We start from the raw sequence: 20,582 nt of genomic DNA, 5'->3' as shown, positions 1-20,582 counted from the left end.
ACTTTTTTTTACAAATAAAGCAGTATATACATTAATAAACATACATATAGAATTGGCAAAGACTTCTCGTTTGAACGACAATACTCAAAAAAATGAATAATAATATTATACGGCTTATGAGTGACATAGTATTATATTTGATCGTAATACGTCTCAATACGTCATAATAAATAAATATGTCTATTATACACAAAATTTATTGTATTTAAGTAAGATTAAGATAACATATCTATCAATCCTTTAATTTTTTCCTACGATTATGTCTGGATTATTGAAGCAGTAATTCATTTTTCATAACAACTGCTAAAAATATTCATCGTTGCTGTAGGTGGAGTATATTGATATGATATTAGGTTATCAAATATGCTAAATATAAATTAGATAATAAAATTTATGATTGTTTATGTCATTCATTTAATATTTAGGTACTATATTAGTCTGATGATAGCAACCGATAGGCACTTTTGTTATTTGACTGGAAGGAAGCCTTTTAATTTTATTTAGGGCTTTGGACTAAACATCTTACACAACGCTTAAAAATATTTATATATATATTTTCATTACATCCATATAGCTTTCGCGTGAAATGGTTTATAATTACGTTGATGATTTAACTCTTTAAACGTCAATATTTTTATAATAACAATAATTTTATGTAAAAAAGTAAAATACATATAATTAATTTAATGTCGAAATAATATTTTACATCCGGTTAAACAAATGAATCTGAAACTAATGAAATTACAATAGTAATACAAGCGACCAAACGGACGGAGAAGCGGGTTGAAATTAACTATATTAATTACTCGACTAGGTATATATTATAGTCAAGGCTGAAGCTCCGCTCTTTGCTTTGGCTAGTCAATCCTCAGGTCTGACAAGTCTTAGTCAAAGACCAAACTAATTATTGTAAACTTGTGTTGTCTAAGTTGGACAGTCAGGCGCCTAAACTTAATTATATGAAATCGGGGTTTGACTAGTCAGAACTAAATTAGATATAGGGATATATTTGCACTAAAACCTTAATGGCGATTTATCTTTTATCCATTCAACATTTGATTGACTATTTTGCTTGTAAAATCTTTGATTTACATAACAATTTTTATTTACATTAAGTCCTTAAATATATACATATATGAATTAAAAATAGTTACTGTATAAATCTTGACCGCGAGAAATGGTAGCAAGAATACTAGCAGCATTTCCCCGTTGAAACGCAATTCCGATCCTAAAGAACAAACCAGCCTCCTGTCACCAGCCGAGACAAAGTAGGCGAGGGGTTTTATGAGGTATTTTAAAATGATTCTAAGAAAAAAAATTATTATAATTATCGCAACTATCAAATCTATAGTAATAAATCAGTAATTTTCTTAGTAATAACTAACGGAAAAAATTGTTAAACCAAATTATATAAAACTCATACCAGGAATAGCGTGAATTTCATGTTCTTACGTGCAACACGTGAAAAACTGTCGCAAATACTTTCTCCGTTTACATTGGTATATTATATAAATAATATATCAATTAAAATCGATCATAAGCTTAGAAAAAAAAAAAACACTAGAGAAAAAAGACGTGGGGCGTGAGTTAAGATGTATGAACACAATACAGGCGGATACATCGTATGACACGATACTGTCAGTATTGTAATATTTATTTATATCACATAACTTGAAAAAATGGGGTAAGCAATGTCGGGACGCAGCTACCCGTCCTGTGCTAAATAAGTACATAAAATAATTCGAATCGTATTTAGTCATAGTTCAAACGCGAAATAACATCGGAGAAATATTAAATTGTTATAAATATTTAAATAAGCAACTTTTTAGCGTCACGAAAAATGAATTTGCAAAAAAATATATATCATAATGAAATCGAATGATTTGTGCAAATAGTTTACGCAAATCGGTGCTAATATTTTTAATATAAACACTACACATGTATCGATATTTATTTAAATTCATTATTAGTATCATTAAAATAAATTTTGATGTTGATTCTTTGCTTTTTCCTATTTAGGACCAGGATATTTAATTCAAGAGTTCCGTGAACGAATAACGGTGAATGGTAACACCATTCAAGAAATTATTTTTGACATATATGTCTATAGTTCCAAGTATTAGTGATAACTCGAGATATGCCTCTGTTTAAATCTTTCTTATATATTTCGAATTCTTAAAATTATGAAAATATAAATACTAATAGTATTATTACTATAAAACCCTGTTACGATATTCAAAACACGCTAGATAATAAAATTGTTAAGCTGTAATTTACAATTTTATCATTAATATACATAAATAGTCCGTTATCCGTAAGTAACAAACCAATGGTTTCTCAATTACTCCTCGTCGACAATTTAATTATCTGTAAGCAAAACGAATATTATTAAATATAGTAACCGAACGTACATGTACTTAAGATTAAAATATCAAAGAAAATATAAATTACTAATATTCACTATGTACATAACATAGTTTAAATAAAGTTAGTATTAGTACAATGAACATGTTGGTGGAATTAGAGATATTGGCTACGAATATTATTATTATTCGATGCAAAGGCACATTAAATGCTTAAAATAAATTCCCATAACTTTTCTGTCGCGAGACCTATTTCATATTGGTCGACAAATTGATTCTTAATTATCGTTTACATTGAGAGAGTTTACTAGCTGCTAGCTGAATCAGGCAGTAGTGATGACGACACACCAATTTTCTACTCGTTTTTTTATGTTATAGGTGGCAAACGAGCAGGAGGCTCATCTGATGGAAAGTGACTACTACCGGGGGGCTTGCAGGTGCGTTGCCGTTGTGCATCGTTCTAGCTTTATATCAAAACGACGTCACATTCTAGAAGATTCTAGAATAGGAACTATCTGCTTACTTGTCCCAAACCCTATGATTATACGCGTAGTTGGCAGCGTATTGTCTAGCGCCTAATTATATCAAACACCCCCAAACCGCGTTTAAAGTATCGGGGTATTAAGCTTCATTTAAAATTATTAACAATCTGAAATTTATATAATGCACAGATCGAGCTAACTTGCTAGTAAGTTAATCGGCTTGTAGCTAGTAAACTTGCTCAGTGTAATCGAAGCTTAAACAAGCGAATGAAAAAGGTAAATATTAATTTATAAGATGATTTATTTCTTAGAATACAAATAAGGCAACATGCATGAGGGCTTATATTAAATTATTAACACGTTGTGAATTTGACAAGCCTCACTCCCAACTTTGTTCCCTATCCATCAAAAAATAAATATAATATTATATTTTGAATTCAAAATAATAAGTAATGTAAGTATTCTGGAATAAGTACAAATACAAGTATAAGTACTATACAAACAAGTATAAGTAAAATAAAATGCATATCATGTATCTCTTTTTACTTTATAAAAACTGATAAAGACGGCACCAGTGAAATATAAAAAAATAACGATGCGTAAATTGAATAGTCACGGATATAATTTATCATACCTACAACTTTACAAGTTACCGAAATCACATGATTTACTTTTATAATAATAATAATCTAACGTGGATACATTATAATGTTTGGTAAATATTACACATTAACACTTCGTCAAGACGTCAATAAGGTTTTATTGAAGCTTAACAAGAATTTCAACAGAAATTCATGAAATATTTAAAAAAAATGCTTAACAAACATACAAGCATTCTATGCGCTCATCCGTTGAGATTGAACTTAGCTTGTAGATGGCACTCATGTCGAGCATCGCACCATCAATGTACGTATACCGGGTTCTATCGTTTTTAATGAGAAAGTTAATGCAATACATTTAATTTTATAACATTTTAATTTTCTTATGTTTGTTTATTTAAATATAAGCTACGCCTTGAACATATTTGAATCTATGGAAATATGGTATCTATTAAGCATTACACGTTGCAGCTAAAACCCATTTAAATTTCTGTAGAATGTCTTGCATAGAAATCGTAACTGGTAATAGAAATCTTTTGAACAATAATGCGTTCCCGTTTTCAAGTACACCTTTTTCTGAGCTCTTTCATAGAGCCCGTGGATTTCAACGCGGGTTGCCCTCAGCTTGTCATTCAAAAGTGTACTATAGAGTTCCTTTTATATCTTCCGCTTCAATTTCGCAGCGCAATTTATATGCACTTTGTAGCCGTGTCCGCTCAAAAGCACCTCGCTAGAGCATTTATTCGTGGAGAGTGCTTCTGTTAAATGTGGTTTTTTCTACTGAAGAAGCGTCTTGATGACGGCGTTCATAGTTAATGAGCAGCCAGTATCCGGTAACTGTTATACAGAAAATTGCCCACGCTTTAAAGACCTACAGTTTGCCAACTTAGCTAGAGCCGGTCTCGCGTGCAAAACGCTTCCGACCGTACGTTATTGTTTACTAGCAGAATGACTTTCTTTTAAGAGAACACACAATGTCCACGATTGCACGTTACTCAGCATAAGGCTACGTGTCTTTTTAATAGGATGCAAAGAAGTACCCATCAATGTGGAACGTTGTCGGTTAATAGCTTGTTTTGTGTAGAAAATAGCTTTCAGGCCCTCATGACGCTATTTATTTTTCGTTTGATACACGCGCTTGTAATAAATTTGCTTACGCTTCGCAACGCATCAATTACGTATCCGATTGCATAATACCTTGCTCGACACGAGACATTATTTCAAACAATAATTACAAGGTTTAGCGACACGAAAAACTAAAAATAAAAATCCTATTGAATTTGCGCCAAGTCGGTTGCACAAACATGGACCAGTAATCTACTCGTGTACAATCGCTCTTCACACGTGCTCGTAATTATTAAATATTTTCATTTTACTAATATTATACCGTTTAATAAAAGTGTTTTAATTTAAACAAACGCACAGACGCAACAGTGGTTATGTAGCATTTATTATATGTTTCACATTTAACGATTTTGTTGAATAATACTCAGTAATTATTTTCAAACATCAGGTTATGGATGTATACATTCTTATTCATTATTCGACGTCCAGTGATTAATGTGTTTTCTATTACATCAATTGAGAGCAATGCGCATGCGTGAACTTGTATTATGAAAGATACTGTAACTGAGAACACACGGGTGTATAGTGAAGACTAAATTGCTGATTGTTTACAAAATATGTCGTACTCCCGATAAACGACGCGATCTTTGCGTCGATATAACAAAAAAAAATCATAAGGGCATAAAATGGCTCCTGAATTATCTGAAATTGGTAAGTTCTAATTTAATTACAATTGTACTTTTATTTTTTCAAATGTGTAATTTAATTGATCAGACACATAATTAAAACATTTATAAATGTGTTACGTGTTTTATTTTTAGATATAAACAAAACAAAAAAAAATAGATTAACTGTCACATTCGAAATGAACTCCAAAACGTGAGTAAGTACAAATTCTTTTTTAATGACAATATTTGGAATATCTGTCAGTAGAAGTAAGTTTTGTTTATTAAATTTCATTAAGAAGCTTAACATTGGAACCCAAATAAATTTATTATTTGTAATATTCGGTATGATAATGTATTTATTGAAAAAGTTACACCATCAACTTATCACTAAGCACTTAAAATTAATATCCGATGTGGGTAACATTTAAACTGATACGTCTTTAAATATGTAAACAACATTGAAAATGTATATTATGATTTATGATAAAACGCGATTATGCATTAAAGTTATTGTTAAGGTTGCGACTTGTCTGTAAGGTTGGTACTTATTATTAATAAAATATCGTTAATCGTAAAATACATCGAGCAAATTCATCCAAGTTATTCAATTTTAATAAGACGTTATTAAAGTTTTAAAAAGTAAAAAACCCTATTTGACTATGAACGCCGTCGAACATAATATAACATTTAATTCACATATGCACTTTATAAGTTTGTATCAATTTATTTACAACCTTTTCCTTCAATCAAAGAAATTATAATTATATTTTTCATTACCATGAATAAATAGGAAATTTAACATGAAATTACTCGTATTAAATGGATTATATTTAAAAAAAAAAACAATTTAATTGTTTAAAACTTAATATTAATTTAATGACATATTAATACAATATGATTGATTGAATCCCATTTCTTTATACATCATTATATAAATTTATATTGAAAAATAACGCCTAAATCGCCTATTTTTTCTCTGATCACGCTGAAATCATGTTCCCTTAAATTCAATCGCAACAAAATTTCTGTCTTTCATATTACATTGTAAACGACCACCCTGTAAAGTTTCCACGTCTCTTGGCTACTCCAATTAAAGAAGAAAACAAACAAACCCTACCTCGTTATTAGTATGATTAATTTTATATTTTTAATATCCACATACTACTTTCTCTTAGGAAGCTTCTTCTTTGGTGAGCTAATAAGCCTTGAATTATTATGCCAGGCTTATTTAAAACATTTTTAATATCGTAACGGCTAATTCTGCTCTTTTTAAATGACGCGATAAAGAAACCGGTTACAGGTGTTCAAACTGCTGGCGCTACACTCGCTACCATTACAAACAATAGAATTAATGTGTAACAATTCGCGAATTACAACAAATTTAATTTTATTCGCGCTTATTTCATCTTAACCACGTTTATAATAAAGACAATACATATACAACAAGTAATATATTAGTACTTTATCATTTAATATATTTTATTACACGAATGTCTGGCGCTACCATAAGCATATTGAATTTGTAGGACATGTTGATTCCACGCCAAAAGTGGGTCGATTGAAAATTTAATTTTTTTTCAGAAAACGATTACATAAAAATGAATGGAAAAATACTTGTCTACAAAAAATGTCCTCAACGTTACCTTCAGTTTCTGAAGTTAAGCAATACATATCAGTATTTATATGTGGTAAGTTAATTGTATATATTTATTTATAGAATATATGTCAATGTGAATTTTGGGCTTTCAGCTCTTGGATTTTCTATCTGATGGTCCATTAAAAAAAGTCCACGGCAGAAATGCGGGTAAAATAAAAAAAATGCAATTGTAATTTCAATAAATAATATTTTATGGATTTATATCAGATGTTTAAGCATTATTTAATTAAAAAAAAAAAAGTATTAAGTAATAGAAACTCACAATAATAGTATTGATGTGATTTTTTTAAAAGATTAGTCAGGGTGAATTATGGTAAGGCACTGTTATTAATATTGGACAAAGATAGCGCAGCCAGTATTAATTACGTAATGGACATAAAAATATAATTTAAACTTCATGAATACGTTTATTTATTTTTATTATGTAACGTGTAATTGTCGCTTCGTTTGTTTCAGCGACATTACTATGGGCAACTTCTTGGTTTGTATTCAAAGAAACCGTATTACCCGGATCAGACATTTTTACCATGATAGCTCTTATTGTAATTGGATATGTCTTCGGTCATACCTTAGAAAGATATACAACAATTAACCCTGTTGTTGGAATGACTCTAGTAGGTGCTCTGGGTCGGATCTTCAGTCCCAAAAATTTTTTAGATAATCCTTCAGCAAATGGTATTGATTTTCATCTAAGGTAAAATATTTAAATACGCCACTTATGATATTTATAAAAAAGTTTTTGACTAACCAACTAACCTTCACCGATATGATAAAAACCTCATAAATATACTGCAATGTAACATTCACCTATATGACTTTTAATCAATTACAATTTAGGCTGATAGGCTTCTAATACCGCTCGTATACTAAATTCTTTTTTTTTTTGTTCATCGATAATACAATATCGTTCGAACGTCTACGACAATTTTCCACGCTGAATTACGCCTACTCGAATCCAAACCTAACAATCATATACAAGTTCCTATAAATCAATTTGTTCGTATAAATTATCCGCCTATCAAACAGCGATTGTACAACAACGTATATTGACAGTGAACACACGTTAATGTTGCTACAAGATAGTATTATATCATATACAATGTCTTCCAGACCGAATCTCGATCTCGACCACCAGTCACAATTAATAGTAAGAACTAGGAATATGTACCAGATTGCATTAAATTCTTGCCGAAAAAATCTCGGTGGTACCCTGATGTTAGAAAATAGGTAGTATTGTAGTGGAAAATCACATGTAGCCATTGATTCGGCGGCTATTCTCATTTCATTAATGTCCGTGTCCTTCCTTGAGAGTGAGAAATAATTTGTAAGCAGTCTTTGTGCACATGCTTGTGCACTATTCAACGAGTATCTCCTGCGCGGTTGATAACATTATATTACTACAACTAAGTCGTTCTGACATTAGCATTATTTTATATAAACAAAATCTTTTGAAGTAGAAACTTGAGAATAGTGATATAATATTATAATGTGACACCATAAAACACTGTTTAATTTTAATATGTAGTATGATTCGATATAGTCTGATAAGCAAACGAGTGAGGTAGCGAGTCTCTCTAAAACATTATTGCAAATCACATAAGAGATAGATTGTTATTTATTTTACTTAATAACATTTATAGAAGAATCTATCTATGACTAGATCACACACCTTGCCGATCACGATAGGGACTAAAGTCAAGGTGTGTCAAAGCAAGGTGATGGGCGGCATTAGTGACGTAGTAACTGCCTCTTTGATGTAGTGGCAAGCTTATAAGGTTACAGATCTCGAAAATCACAAGTCTGGGTTAATAAAACTTATCGGATTTTTCTGTTAAAAATCTCTCAGGTGCAGTCGGGTAGTGTTTACACTCCCGTGCATAAAATACGTTCAGCCATTGGTCATTTCCTTTAGAGACAGCATCTGTGTTTGCACACTTGCGAACTACAATATCTTCAACTCAGCTAGCTATTTTCTGTGGGAACGTCTACCGTAAGCGTAATCGATCACATTCAACAGTAACGTCGCAATGCCAGCTTGTCGATAACTTGATACGTAACATTATTTTCCATCAGATTGCTTACGATGTTGAATGATTTATTATTCTAAGTCGGACTTGTTATGGTTATTTTTAATAATTCTTAATGTAGGATAATAATTTAGTTTAATAAAATACTTTATAATCTGTAGAATGCTGCATTTATTAGAAGTAAAAAAATACCAACTTATTTTTGTCTATGAATTGTCATAAACAAAAAAACATGCGGTGGTTACATATGGTATTTTTTTACAACACTTTTAGATTTATAGACAAAAGTTTTCTTTTATAGATGTTTAAATAGCATCACGATCTCTTTGATCATAACATTGGTGCGCTATCGTTAATCCCATTAAAGTTTTGTAGCTTGATCCAAATAAAAGTCATATTAAATAATTATTTCCGTGCTGCGTTTGGGGCTTCCAAACAATCAAAAGAAATAATTTTATGTACCAGCAAGAAATTGTTGCTTTTCTAGGACTTTTTGAAATAAAAGCTCATTCAAATTTCAAAGCTGAGCTTGTACATAACGTGTTTGTAACGTTCATAATTTGCCTTTTCTGATGTTTCGCTTCTGTCTTGCAGTATTACGTCGCCATGAAGTATTTACATCGATAAATATAAAAAATTAAATATAATTAAAAATATTTATAGGTGAATTATCAACAATTACTGGTTTTCTTTCAGGCGAATTTATCCAGTTATAATTTTAACAAAGGGTCCACTTTCATGGAACTGGAAATATATAAAAAACAATTCGGTAAAAGTTTTCACATTGGCAACACTACCCTGGATAATCGAGTGTTTGACGACGGCGTTTCTCACGCACGTATTTTTCGCGTTTCCTTGGTATTGGGGTAAGTTGATGTATACATATAAAGAATATTTATGTTAACCTTGTAATTGTATCAGGAATTAATATGCTTAAAATTTGATTGAATAAGTATTATAGTAATAAATAACGTAAAAAGGCTGTATGAAGATTTTCCTTCAATAAATGCAGATTTCCTTGACATGTTTTCCTTCACTTCCGAACACGGTAAGGTTTGTATTGGTTTGAAGTTTGTATGATTTGGATTTGGTTGAATCACGTATAATCACATAAAACCCACAAAAATTCACGTATTCTATGCATTTCGATTTTTTTAATATCTACCCATAAATATTTATTTATAATTAGGTATACACCTTGGAGCCATATTATCGTCAGTATCACCAGCAGTAGTAGTGCCAACAACCATAGCGCTCGGTTCAAAGGGATTTGGTGTGAAGAACCAAATATCACTATTGGTTGCGAACGCCGGTGGTTTAGATACAGCCTTTACCGAGGGCATGTTTGGAGTTATCAACAGCGCTATATTCTCTCAATCGCCGCCCATATACCGCATAGTTAAGGTAATATTCAATATCGCTCTTAGTTTTAATACTCTTAAGTACTTTGGACGTTGGCCTGGCTTTATGGGCTAAGTAGTAATAGGATGTTATCAGTAGCCAGATAGTCTTTAATGCGTTAAATACAATCTCGTGAAACCAACCTCGATTAAAATTCTCGTCATCCTCGTCTGACGTCGTAAATTAAAATAAATCGAAAAGCTATTTTTCCTATATTTTATTCTCTTATCTACAATACAGTCAGCCTTTAAAAGTTGAAATATTTAGTAAACGGTACCGAAACATATCAAGCAAACAGCTAGTCAATCATGAGTCAAGTAAAACATTATTTAAAATAAAATATCAAGCATTAGCAGCCTGTAAATTTCCCACTGCTTGGCTAAGGCCTCCTCTCCCTTTGAGGAGAAGGTTTGGAGCATATTTCACCGCGCTGCTCCAATGTGGGTTGGTGGAATACACATGTGGCAGAATTTCGTTGAAATTAGACACATGCAGGTTTCCTCACGATGTTTCCCTTCACCGCCGAGCACGAGATGAATTATAAACACAAATGAAAATTCAGTGGTGCATGCCTGGGTTTGAACCCGAAATCATCGGTTAAGGTGCACGTATTCTAACCACTGGGCCATCTCCCTAATATCAAACGAATTATAAAAATATTCTGTAAAAATAAAAAATCATTGTTAATCTTCAACTATACCGACGACGAACGCGAGCATTTCAATGTGATATAATGTATGTCAATCATTGCGCCATCACGTCTCGATATGCATTGTAAAAGCATTTACCTAATAGTCCTGTAAATCACGACATAATGTTACAATTATCGTGTTCTGTATGGTAATCATTAAAGCGAATAGAAAAGATAAATATTTACTTAAAGACTTATGATTGTACGTCACATTTACTAACAGTTTTATTTACTTTTATAAATCACGTTTACGGAAGCTATTCATTTTATCTTTATCTATCTTTTTTTTTAACTATTTAAACAAATTTAAAGACATGGACACATTCATTAGGATTCGGCGTTTTTGATTAATTTTATTATTACCTAATTTTACAAATATAAACCAGTTAAACTATTTACCTATCTATTTTTCAAATTTTTATTTAAATTAAAAGAAACGGAGCCAATTATATTAAATATAACCTAAAACAGAATAAAATATTACAAACTATTTCACGCGAAAATAAGTAATATAAAGTTTCCCAACTTTCCTACAGATATTTTTTTAAAATAAATAATTCCATAAAATACTACGCTGTGTTCGTTAAAATGTTAAATTATGCTACATTATTGTGACAGGCGCTGCTCGCAATTTTCATCGGCATCGGCTTGGGTGTCACGTGGGGAGTGTTGGCAGATTTTCTGCCCGACCACAGTGATTTTTATGCACCAGCAATTCGAAGTCTTCATATTTTTGCTGGAGGTACCTTTATCATGTACGCGGGAGGATACCTCAGTTGGGGCGGTATATGTAAGTTAAAAGGACAAAGTGATAACCGTTGAACAATGAAAGTATTGCAAATGGTATAAATGACATATTAAAAAAATTACTACAGCTAACACTTTTTAATGAACTTAAAGAATTTTATTGAAATAATATCCATAGTACTTTATAGCTTAAAGCTATAAACACTGTCTCATGCAGTAACGCTTCATTGTGGTTATAAGCACTAAAGTCCATATTTATAGCTTGCATTTTGAGCTAAAACAAACAAGCTAAAATACTGAGCTAAATTGCTAGATAATATAATATCCACAATTTTATGGACGAGCTAATGACCAATTTCAAAATTTAATTTAATTTTATTTATAATATTTTTCCTTTAATACTATTCTCAGTTTCGGTATTCTTAACAAGCAATGAATATAGATCGACAAAAACATAGACTTAGAAATGAGTGAAGGTACTTTAACTACGTATAACTCTTATTGTTTTAAGTACACTCAATTGTTTAGGAATACGTACGACACAGTAAAGCAACAGCTTTGTAAGACTACAACGATAATAATATAAATTATTGTGAATCCAACGAATTTTCTCATAAATCATATTAGTCATTTAAACATCGACATATATAATTGTATATAATCTTAGATTTATTTAATTCGATCAAAAATTACTAAAATTGATGATTTGTTGTTTATAAGATTTAATTTTTTTTTAAATCTTTTAACAGACTTAACCATAGAGATAAAAATATAAAACAATTTTTTCTCTGACATTTTCTTACAGATATAAAATAAATAGTTAATTTCGCTTAAGTATATATTGAAAAAATTATTCGTTACATTTTATGCTAACCATACTCCATAAGAGTAAACAACACGTTACATTTGCAAAACGCAGACTATATCAGACAAAAACCTAATTTTCCCTCCTTGGTGAATCCAGGTGTCCGTAGAACAGTCTACGTGTCTAGTTTCTAAACGACCACCTTCTGAACAGAATAGTTTGTGAGAAATAGTTTTACCTTTTCACCAGTCCCAAAAATGAACAGATTATTAAAATTTTAAAACAAATTATATTTTACGTATCAAATTTCCTAGTACGCTCAATAATATTTTCAAATCAATAATATTAAATAACATAAAATGTTAATCCTAGTGCATAAAACTCACCTCGTACAATGTGGATTCAATTTCGCTTATACGTAGTAAATTTACACATTTTACGACATCATTTTAATTTTTAAGTCATCGGTTTTTTCTTTATGTAACTTTTATAATGTTGAATTTAATATAAAAAGTATTTCTGAAACGTGCAATTTTAATTAAAGTATGTCATTAACCTTTGGATATTTCGAGAATTTGCCAGATTTTTGAATAAGCCAGTTGCTTATAATACTACACCATATACTTACCCTATCATTATCATTATCTATAACATTGCATTCATATACATTATATTTTGGATGTAGCTGTATAATATTTTTGTATATTTGTATACTGAAAATTTATTAATTCGCTTACGTTTTATATCCCAAGCAAATTTCGACTTTTACATTTCAGTTTAGGTTAAGTTATTATAATTAGGAGTGTCAGACTGTAACAGTTCTGGTAATATTTGTGAGGTCGTTGCTCGGCTCTACCTTAAGTTATACATTTCGTTACAAATGTACAACGCTGGCGTTTCATTTGTGACACCTCGGAGATGTTCTTTACCCACTCACATTTCAAAATAATATAATTCATCCAATAATTGGCAAGAAGTATGCTAAACATACTGTTATACAACTGTTATACAAAATAACCGAAATAATGAAAAGCTACCTAATTTATTAAAGAAAAAAATAATAATTGTCGTTTATAATCTAACTAGTTTTTGCCAGCGCCTCGGCCCGTAAACTGGGGGCGGTCGTAGCTTTTGGTATAAATAAACAAGGCTATCTTGCTTGTTGTTCAAGCTTGTTTCACACCAAATTCAGCTCATTAGTTTAGTCGTTGAAGCGTAACAGACAGACACAATTACTTTCTCATTTATATAATTAATTCGTGTAATCTAATTAATATGTACGTCATTTTGTAATATTATCTAAATATTATAACAATTAGGACAAGTGTGCTACTTCTTAACACTAATTGTAATATTCCTTAATCGGCCTTCATTTCAATTACACCCAATCAACTGTATTATTTTATGCGCGCGAGTTTCATGCGATTTAATTCCTGAAGTTCCTTTAATTAAACTCGAAATAACTGCTTTGTTCTGAAAACAGCCGTGAACGTTGAGAGGATTAACATTTATTCGATGGAACAATATAACAATTATAATATCCAGTAAATACGTATGAAAAATATATGACGTAGGTATTAAATAGTTTGTAAAATGCAATGCAGACCAAAAGCTTATTTTATGGACAGGGATTCGGATATAATCCACCACAAAACTCCATTCTAGATAATCAGATAAACTCGTTAATACTTAGAATAGTAATCTGTAATACAGACATGCATTTTTTATTTCGTATTTATTAACCGCCAGCTCGAAATAAACCTGAAATAATCCGAGCCTTCTTCCTAAGGAATCCTTTGCAAAGCTGTGGCATATTTACGGACTCCGCAGTTTTATAGTGTCTTTTAAATTTTATAAAATAATTCAATAAAAATAACACACATTTGTCATTATTATTATTAGCTTTGATTGTTCAAGAGGATAAGTAACTCAAATTTCATATTCCCTCATCGAAATATACAAATCGATTCGATAAAATAATTATACAACGATTTTTTGTAAATAATTCCAATAATAAGTCTCCAGCTCAACACTCTTATTCAGTATATTAGTGTTAAGTGTTTAAGGGCTTCCTTTTCAAGATTTGATTCATTGTTATGTATTTCATAATGTTTTCAATATCAAATATTTTTATGTGAAGCTGGCGTTGCAATTATGGTCTGCGCGGGGGCAGCAGCTACACGATGGGCGCGACGCGACTGGCCAATTAACAACAATCCCGTCTCTGAAGTCTACAAATTACTGTGGAGAATTTTTGAACCGATGCTGTTCACACTTAGTGGCTACTTCTTAGAGGTATTTATTTAAATTAATTCTTACACATTAAAATTTAAAACAAATAAAGATTTACGAAACAATAGTGACGCAATTAAAAAGCTGTTATAAAACAAATCACAGAGTCTAAACTAAGCCATAATAAAACAAAAAGGTATAACTCTTCTATGAAAAGTTTTCAGTGTGAGATTATTGAATATATGAATATAGTCTATTATAATTATGTTACGAACGCGTAGATACATAATTGGTTTATGTTACGTTGATGCACTGCGCCGCTTACGGCTATTTCACACGGGCGATTTTATGATTGGCAGATTGGCGCCATCGTATCGAACGTGCAACGAACGATGTGCCATTTGCAAAGCACATAGTTATAAAGATTTTGTCAAGAATTAGCGCTCTTATAGACCCTTACAATAACAGTAACGCTTTAATACCAAAAATTCCGTTCATTTTTATAGGGTTTTCGGTTTTTCAATTATAAACGCCCGTAGCAGTTTCGATGAAGTAAAATGTATATCGAATTATATATCGAATATTATTATTTTGATTACAGAAGAATATTAAAAAGAGAAGAAAGGTTATCTTATTTTATTTCAATAATAATTAATCGATATATTAACTTATTGAAGTTTGTAAATAAAAAACTCATTAAAAATGAATGAAATGATTAAGAGGCTAAAAAGAAAACACACCTTTAATGAATGTTTGTCTTTATTAAAAAAAAAATACTGAAATAGTTTTTTGTGATTTTACGATTTACCTCACACACCCACCAAGAACGAGGTGTTATTTTATTCACTAAATACTCGCTCACATTTCGCTAGTGTGAAACGAACATTATACTAAAATTGATTTACGTAGTGCTTTAAATAAACACTGTGTCAGAGATAGCACAAAGACTAATTTGTCGCAGACGTTGTGTCGGTAACCCGTTTATATACATAATATATAATTTACCGACAGAAACAAATGATGTAACTGAAGTTTAATTACACTAAAACCAACCATTAGATTAATATATTTTAAAAAATAAAGTAATTTGCCCGCTGTTGGTCTATGCCTTCCTATTGATTTGAGCATACATTTATATTATTATTATTATATGCTTATTCTTCTCTGCTGTTTTAAGTGTGCATGTGGCAGATTGAAGCACAAAATAATTCAGTAGTGCATGCCCACGTTTGAACCAGCAATCTTTATTTACGATTCACGTTTCTAACGTCTCAGATTCTCTATTAATTGTAAAAAAAAACGCTTATTGTCTAATAGAAGATAGAATGGAAATATTTAGTACGTACATAGTATAGTATCGTACATTTTATATAGTGTATATCATTTTTTGGAACAAAGTTCTCACGGCTTACAGTAAACTGACAGAACTTCAACAGAATCACTTAAAGAAAAAGCGTTATGCTTCCTCCAGATGACCTTTGCATCTATTTCTATTGTATATGGTTTTATATTGAATAATTTGAAAAATTGTTTTAATTCAGACATGATTCTTAATATCATTTTAATAATTCCCAAGCGTTGTTACTTTATTGTATTGTATCGTTATTGAATTCGTAGTAAATAACAAAAACGACTTCATTCCAATCTCTAATAAACCTCTTTTTTATATCTATATTTATTTATACATATATATAATAAAACTTTTAATTCCGCAGGTATCAGAAATAACACTGAAGGATTTCGGGTTGATAGTGGCCTGCATTTTTTCAGCTCTTATCATAAGAATGCTAACCGCTTTCTTAGTCGCAGTCGTTAATGGATTATCTGTAAAAGAAAGTATTTTTATCGCTATAACTTGGATACCTAAAGCCATTGTCGAGGTACATACATATAAAAAAATTAATAACACAAGCCTTTTGTTTGTATATTCATTTATCATTTATAGTTTATAAACACATATTATAAATGTATTAACTTTATTACTATAAATAGATAGTTTGACGCCCAAGGTTTCCTTAGAAAAATATGATGCATTTTAACTGCGTCTATACGTTTTAGTATTTGTTGCACGCGATGGTAATTAATCATTAAACTAAAGTAACATTTGATAAATATGCCCGCTCGTTTCAAAGAAATATAAATTGTTTACATCACCGATACTAATACAACACTCCAACGGCCTTTTCGTTAACGACTTATAAGTAGTTCGGACTCGCCAGTGGTCTCCAATTTAATTTACTTACGAGCCGCATGCCAGTAATTTGGGAAAGAGCTGCCTCTCAAACATCTGCAGATGCTTAATAATATAAACTCTGTATAAATATACATACATGTTATTAAGTGATCTTATCTTTTACTAAATATCACTATGATTTATTCAGTGATTTTATCAATTCGTTAAATAAATATTTTTAATTTTAGGCCGTATTTAATGAAAACGATTACGATCATTATCATATTTTATCTGTGAGACTCGAACAATCAGTAATACACTCGATTAAATCGATCCACAACTATCAAATCGATTTATTTATAGAATGCTATAATTAAATGTCATTAAGTTGATTATTTTAAAAAGTTACATATATGTTGCTAATTATGATAAGGAACAATGCTATCTACATACGATTTCTTAAAAACACATTTGCTAACAATAAAAACAAAAATACATGGTTTAGAGTGAATCAAAAAGAAATTAGGTAGACTAAAAAATAAGCGATCTATGTTATATAAGAAATATTCACCATTCCTACTTAGCCGATGTGCCACAAACCGCTGGAACTAAGATATTACTTCCAATTTGACTGTAGTTCACTCATCCTTCAAATTAGAACATAACAATAAGTAGTATTATTAAGTGACCAGTACCCAGACGAGCTGCACAAAGCCCTACCACCAATTATATATAAAATATTTCAAGATATATTATCGTATAAAATACAATGACATGCAACGTAATAATTTTATTATCAATATAGATTTATACGGATGAATTTTAACACGAGTTCTAATAAAAAAATCCAGAAAGCAAAATTCAAGAACTAATTAATAACAATTGGTATTAAATTTAATTGCAATCGCGATTATCTAATAAACCCAGCAATTCTTTACAATTTTTATCTAATCATAATCAAAGTTCATTGTATAGAAAAGTTTTTATTAAACCTAATTACTGTTGTTGTATTCATTTAAAAACTCGGCTACATTTAGCTTGTTATCAATTACAGATATGGGGAAGTGACGCGAAGTTACTGCATAGATTTTTATCGCCTGCGATATCACAACAGTGTTTCCATAAATGGCGCACATTTTATCTTAATGTGACGTCACAAATACGAACAATTTATAAACATTGCTCTTTCTTTTGTTTTTAATCACAATTTATGATTGTAGATTTAATATCCAGTAAACACGGGCTTGAGTTTGTAAATTCAGATAATATGTTGCATTGTGTGGATACTTTGAGAACATCTGCTCCCTCAATAAGGCATACACTACAATATAAAGTTTCCAAACTTATATACTAACATTTTGGAATTATTATTATTTTCATTAACAAAGATTTCTTTGAATAAATGTGTATTTTTATGATATTTAAATTTATTCTAGGTATGCATTGCAATGAAAGAAATTGATAATTTATATTAATATTTATATGTCTAATTTATTTCAATATTGTCTTAATAGTTGTACTGTGCTCGTGTATTTCCGATATAAAAAAAGGTTTTAAGTATTAATTACGTCATTTTTACAAACACTACTATATTGATCTATATTTGTTTATATAAGTGAATAAAAGTCGGATACGATTAGTGCTCCATATATTTAACGCTAATAATCCAGAAACCCCTAGTACAAGTGCCAATAAAAACTTTACAAAGTTTCTACTCAATTGGATCCGCATCGCAAGGTTTCCAATACAAAGAAAAACTTACATGTTGGTACCACCCACTCATCAAACATTCTACTGGCAAACATCAATATGAAGAAATTCTAAGTGTATTGTGTTGCTTTCCGATTCGAAGGATAAGTGAACCATTTAAACTGCAGTTTCAATAAACATCTTGTTTGTTGGTGCATTGACGATGATGGATTGTTAATATTTATACAGTGGCAATATCTAAAGGCCCATTTTGCCAGTGAAAACCAACCACTATTTTTATACATATGTATACTTTATAACGTTTGCCTAAGCACTAGTACTACCTGTGTTACAAAATTAAGGCAAGGCTTATTGCTCATAAAACTGTTATCTTTATTCTTGCGTTTGAATCCTTGGAGCTAAAGAGGTTAAATACTAAGAACAAAGTCAGAACGAAGAATATAATGCCCGAATAAACACAAACAGTGCAAAGTAAAAGACAATATTTAAAAGAACTTTTGTTAATAGTACTGCATAATCACTGTTATGGCTTCGCTGGATTTAAGCATATATGTATTACATTGATTAGTTGAACGCGTTCATATTTCATAAACATCTGTTGAATGTTATATTTAATATAAATATATTTATTTTAGTAAAAGTACATAAAGTTTACTTTTCGCCATTTTAAAATAAAATGTAAAGAAAATAAATGAAAGTCACAAATAAAATTATTGTTACATTTACAGGCTGTGTTAGTCCGAGTGGCCGCAGATTCATTGTGGACAGAAGGCACCACAGCTCAAGATAGGTGGATCGCCAGACACCATGCGAATATGATTGTTATTGCCATCCTATTAACGTCGACATTAGGGTCTATATTAACGACCGTTTTGGGACCCATTTTACTTTCGAATGATGCGAAAGTTGTTCCAGAAGGTGAGTTTTATACCAATATAACGCGTATTGGACAATATTAAAAGGGTTTTAATTACAACTTAAGCTTCCGTTAAGAAATTTAACCGGGTTTTTTTTTTAAATATTATAATTTTACAGTCGATTTAAATGTAGATTTCACATAACATCATTATAGTTAAAATGTTTTTGCCCTCAATATATTTAAATTAAAATAAATATTAAACAGTATTTTCTGAAATTATTTTATTTAAAAATACTCTGTATGTAAATTGTAGTTTGTAGTTTAACTAAATAAATATCCTATTTCCTTGTTACAGATCTCTTTCAGCCGCAAACATGCTCTGTGCCGCCACACTCCGATTTTGTTAGAGAAAATAATACCCTAGATACCTTGCAATACATAGACGCGCAATAAAATGTTAAAAATGAGAGACATTTTTATTTTTCTCAGAATAAATTTCATATTTTTTAACAAACAATGTAATACAAAATATATATTTTAAAATATTTCAAAGAATAATATTCTCTCGTAAACTGGAACACTTAATAAACGAGTCAAGTGAGAGGTGCATTCGTATTTTGTTTCTAAGTAGTGAGTAATAAAGATTTTGAAAGGAAATTATTGCCCGATTCATTATTATTGAGTACATTTTTCATTAAATTAAATATGCAGTATTCAATACTTTATAGAATGGTGAAGTAAATACGTAAAACATGAATTAAATCTCTGACTATTGTAATTTAAAAATATATCTACTATGTATAGACCAACGGAGTAAGTTTAGTAGTCATCGGCTGTCAGCATCTTATTTTGCTGATCGACTGGACACAACAACCTTTTGCTTATTAGATGGTATCCATATAATGCGCAAATATCAAAAATTGCAGATTATTCTCAGTGATAACGACGAATAAATTGAAAAAATTAAAAATCTTAGGAGAGGAGTATTTACTGCCATCCGATCGCTTACAATATTAAACAAGTTTCTGCCTACTCCTACTATTATATATGCTGACAAGAGTTAATTGATTGGAGAGCAATTTAATTGCCCTTTTTTTAAATTA

The 20,582-nt window shown here is 30.5% G+C and overlaps 1 protein-coding gene across 5 annotated transcripts; it reads left to right on the top strand.

Moving 5' to 3' along the window:
- The first annotated feature begins 4,719 nt into the window (after window positions 1-4,719).
- LOC125077025 (sodium/hydrogen exchanger 9B2-like) lies at window positions 4,720-19,946 on the top strand. 5 transcript variants are annotated; one of them, XM_047688799.1, is made up of 12 exons: window positions 4,720-4,794; window positions 4,958-5,220; window positions 5,331-5,388; window positions 6,759-6,865; window positions 7,291-7,528; window positions 9,558-9,727; window positions 10,051-10,265; window positions 11,572-11,743; window positions 14,646-14,800; window positions 16,453-16,617; window positions 19,349-19,538; window positions 19,835-19,946. In XM_047688799.1, the coding sequence occupies exons 2-12, from the start codon at window positions 5,196-5,198 to the stop codon at window positions 19,930-19,932; spliced, it is 1,593 nt and encodes a 530-aa protein (XP_047544755.1). In that variant the 5' UTR covers window positions 4,720-4,794; window positions 4,958-5,195; the 3' UTR covers window positions 19,933-19,946. The 5 variants fall into 5 exon arrangements, with proteins under 5 accessions (XP_047544755.1, XP_047544758.1, XP_047544754.1 ...); XM_047688798.1 differs by having other exon boundaries at window positions 4,745-5,220; XM_047688802.1 differs by lacking the exon at window positions 16,453-16,617 and having other exon boundaries at window positions 4,744-5,220.
- The last annotated feature ends 636 nt before the right edge of the window (window positions 19,947-20,582 follow it).

The sequence above is a fragment of the Vanessa atalanta genome, chromosome 3, assembly GCF_905147765.1.
Source record: "Vanessa atalanta chromosome 3, ilVanAtal1.2, whole genome shotgun sequence".
In the NCBI taxonomy this organism is placed as follows: domain Eukaryota; kingdom Metazoa; phylum Arthropoda; class Insecta; order Lepidoptera; family Nymphalidae; genus Vanessa; species Vanessa atalanta.
Note: the sequence above shows the minus strand (reverse complement) of the source record. Positions and strands in the feature narration are given on the sequence as shown.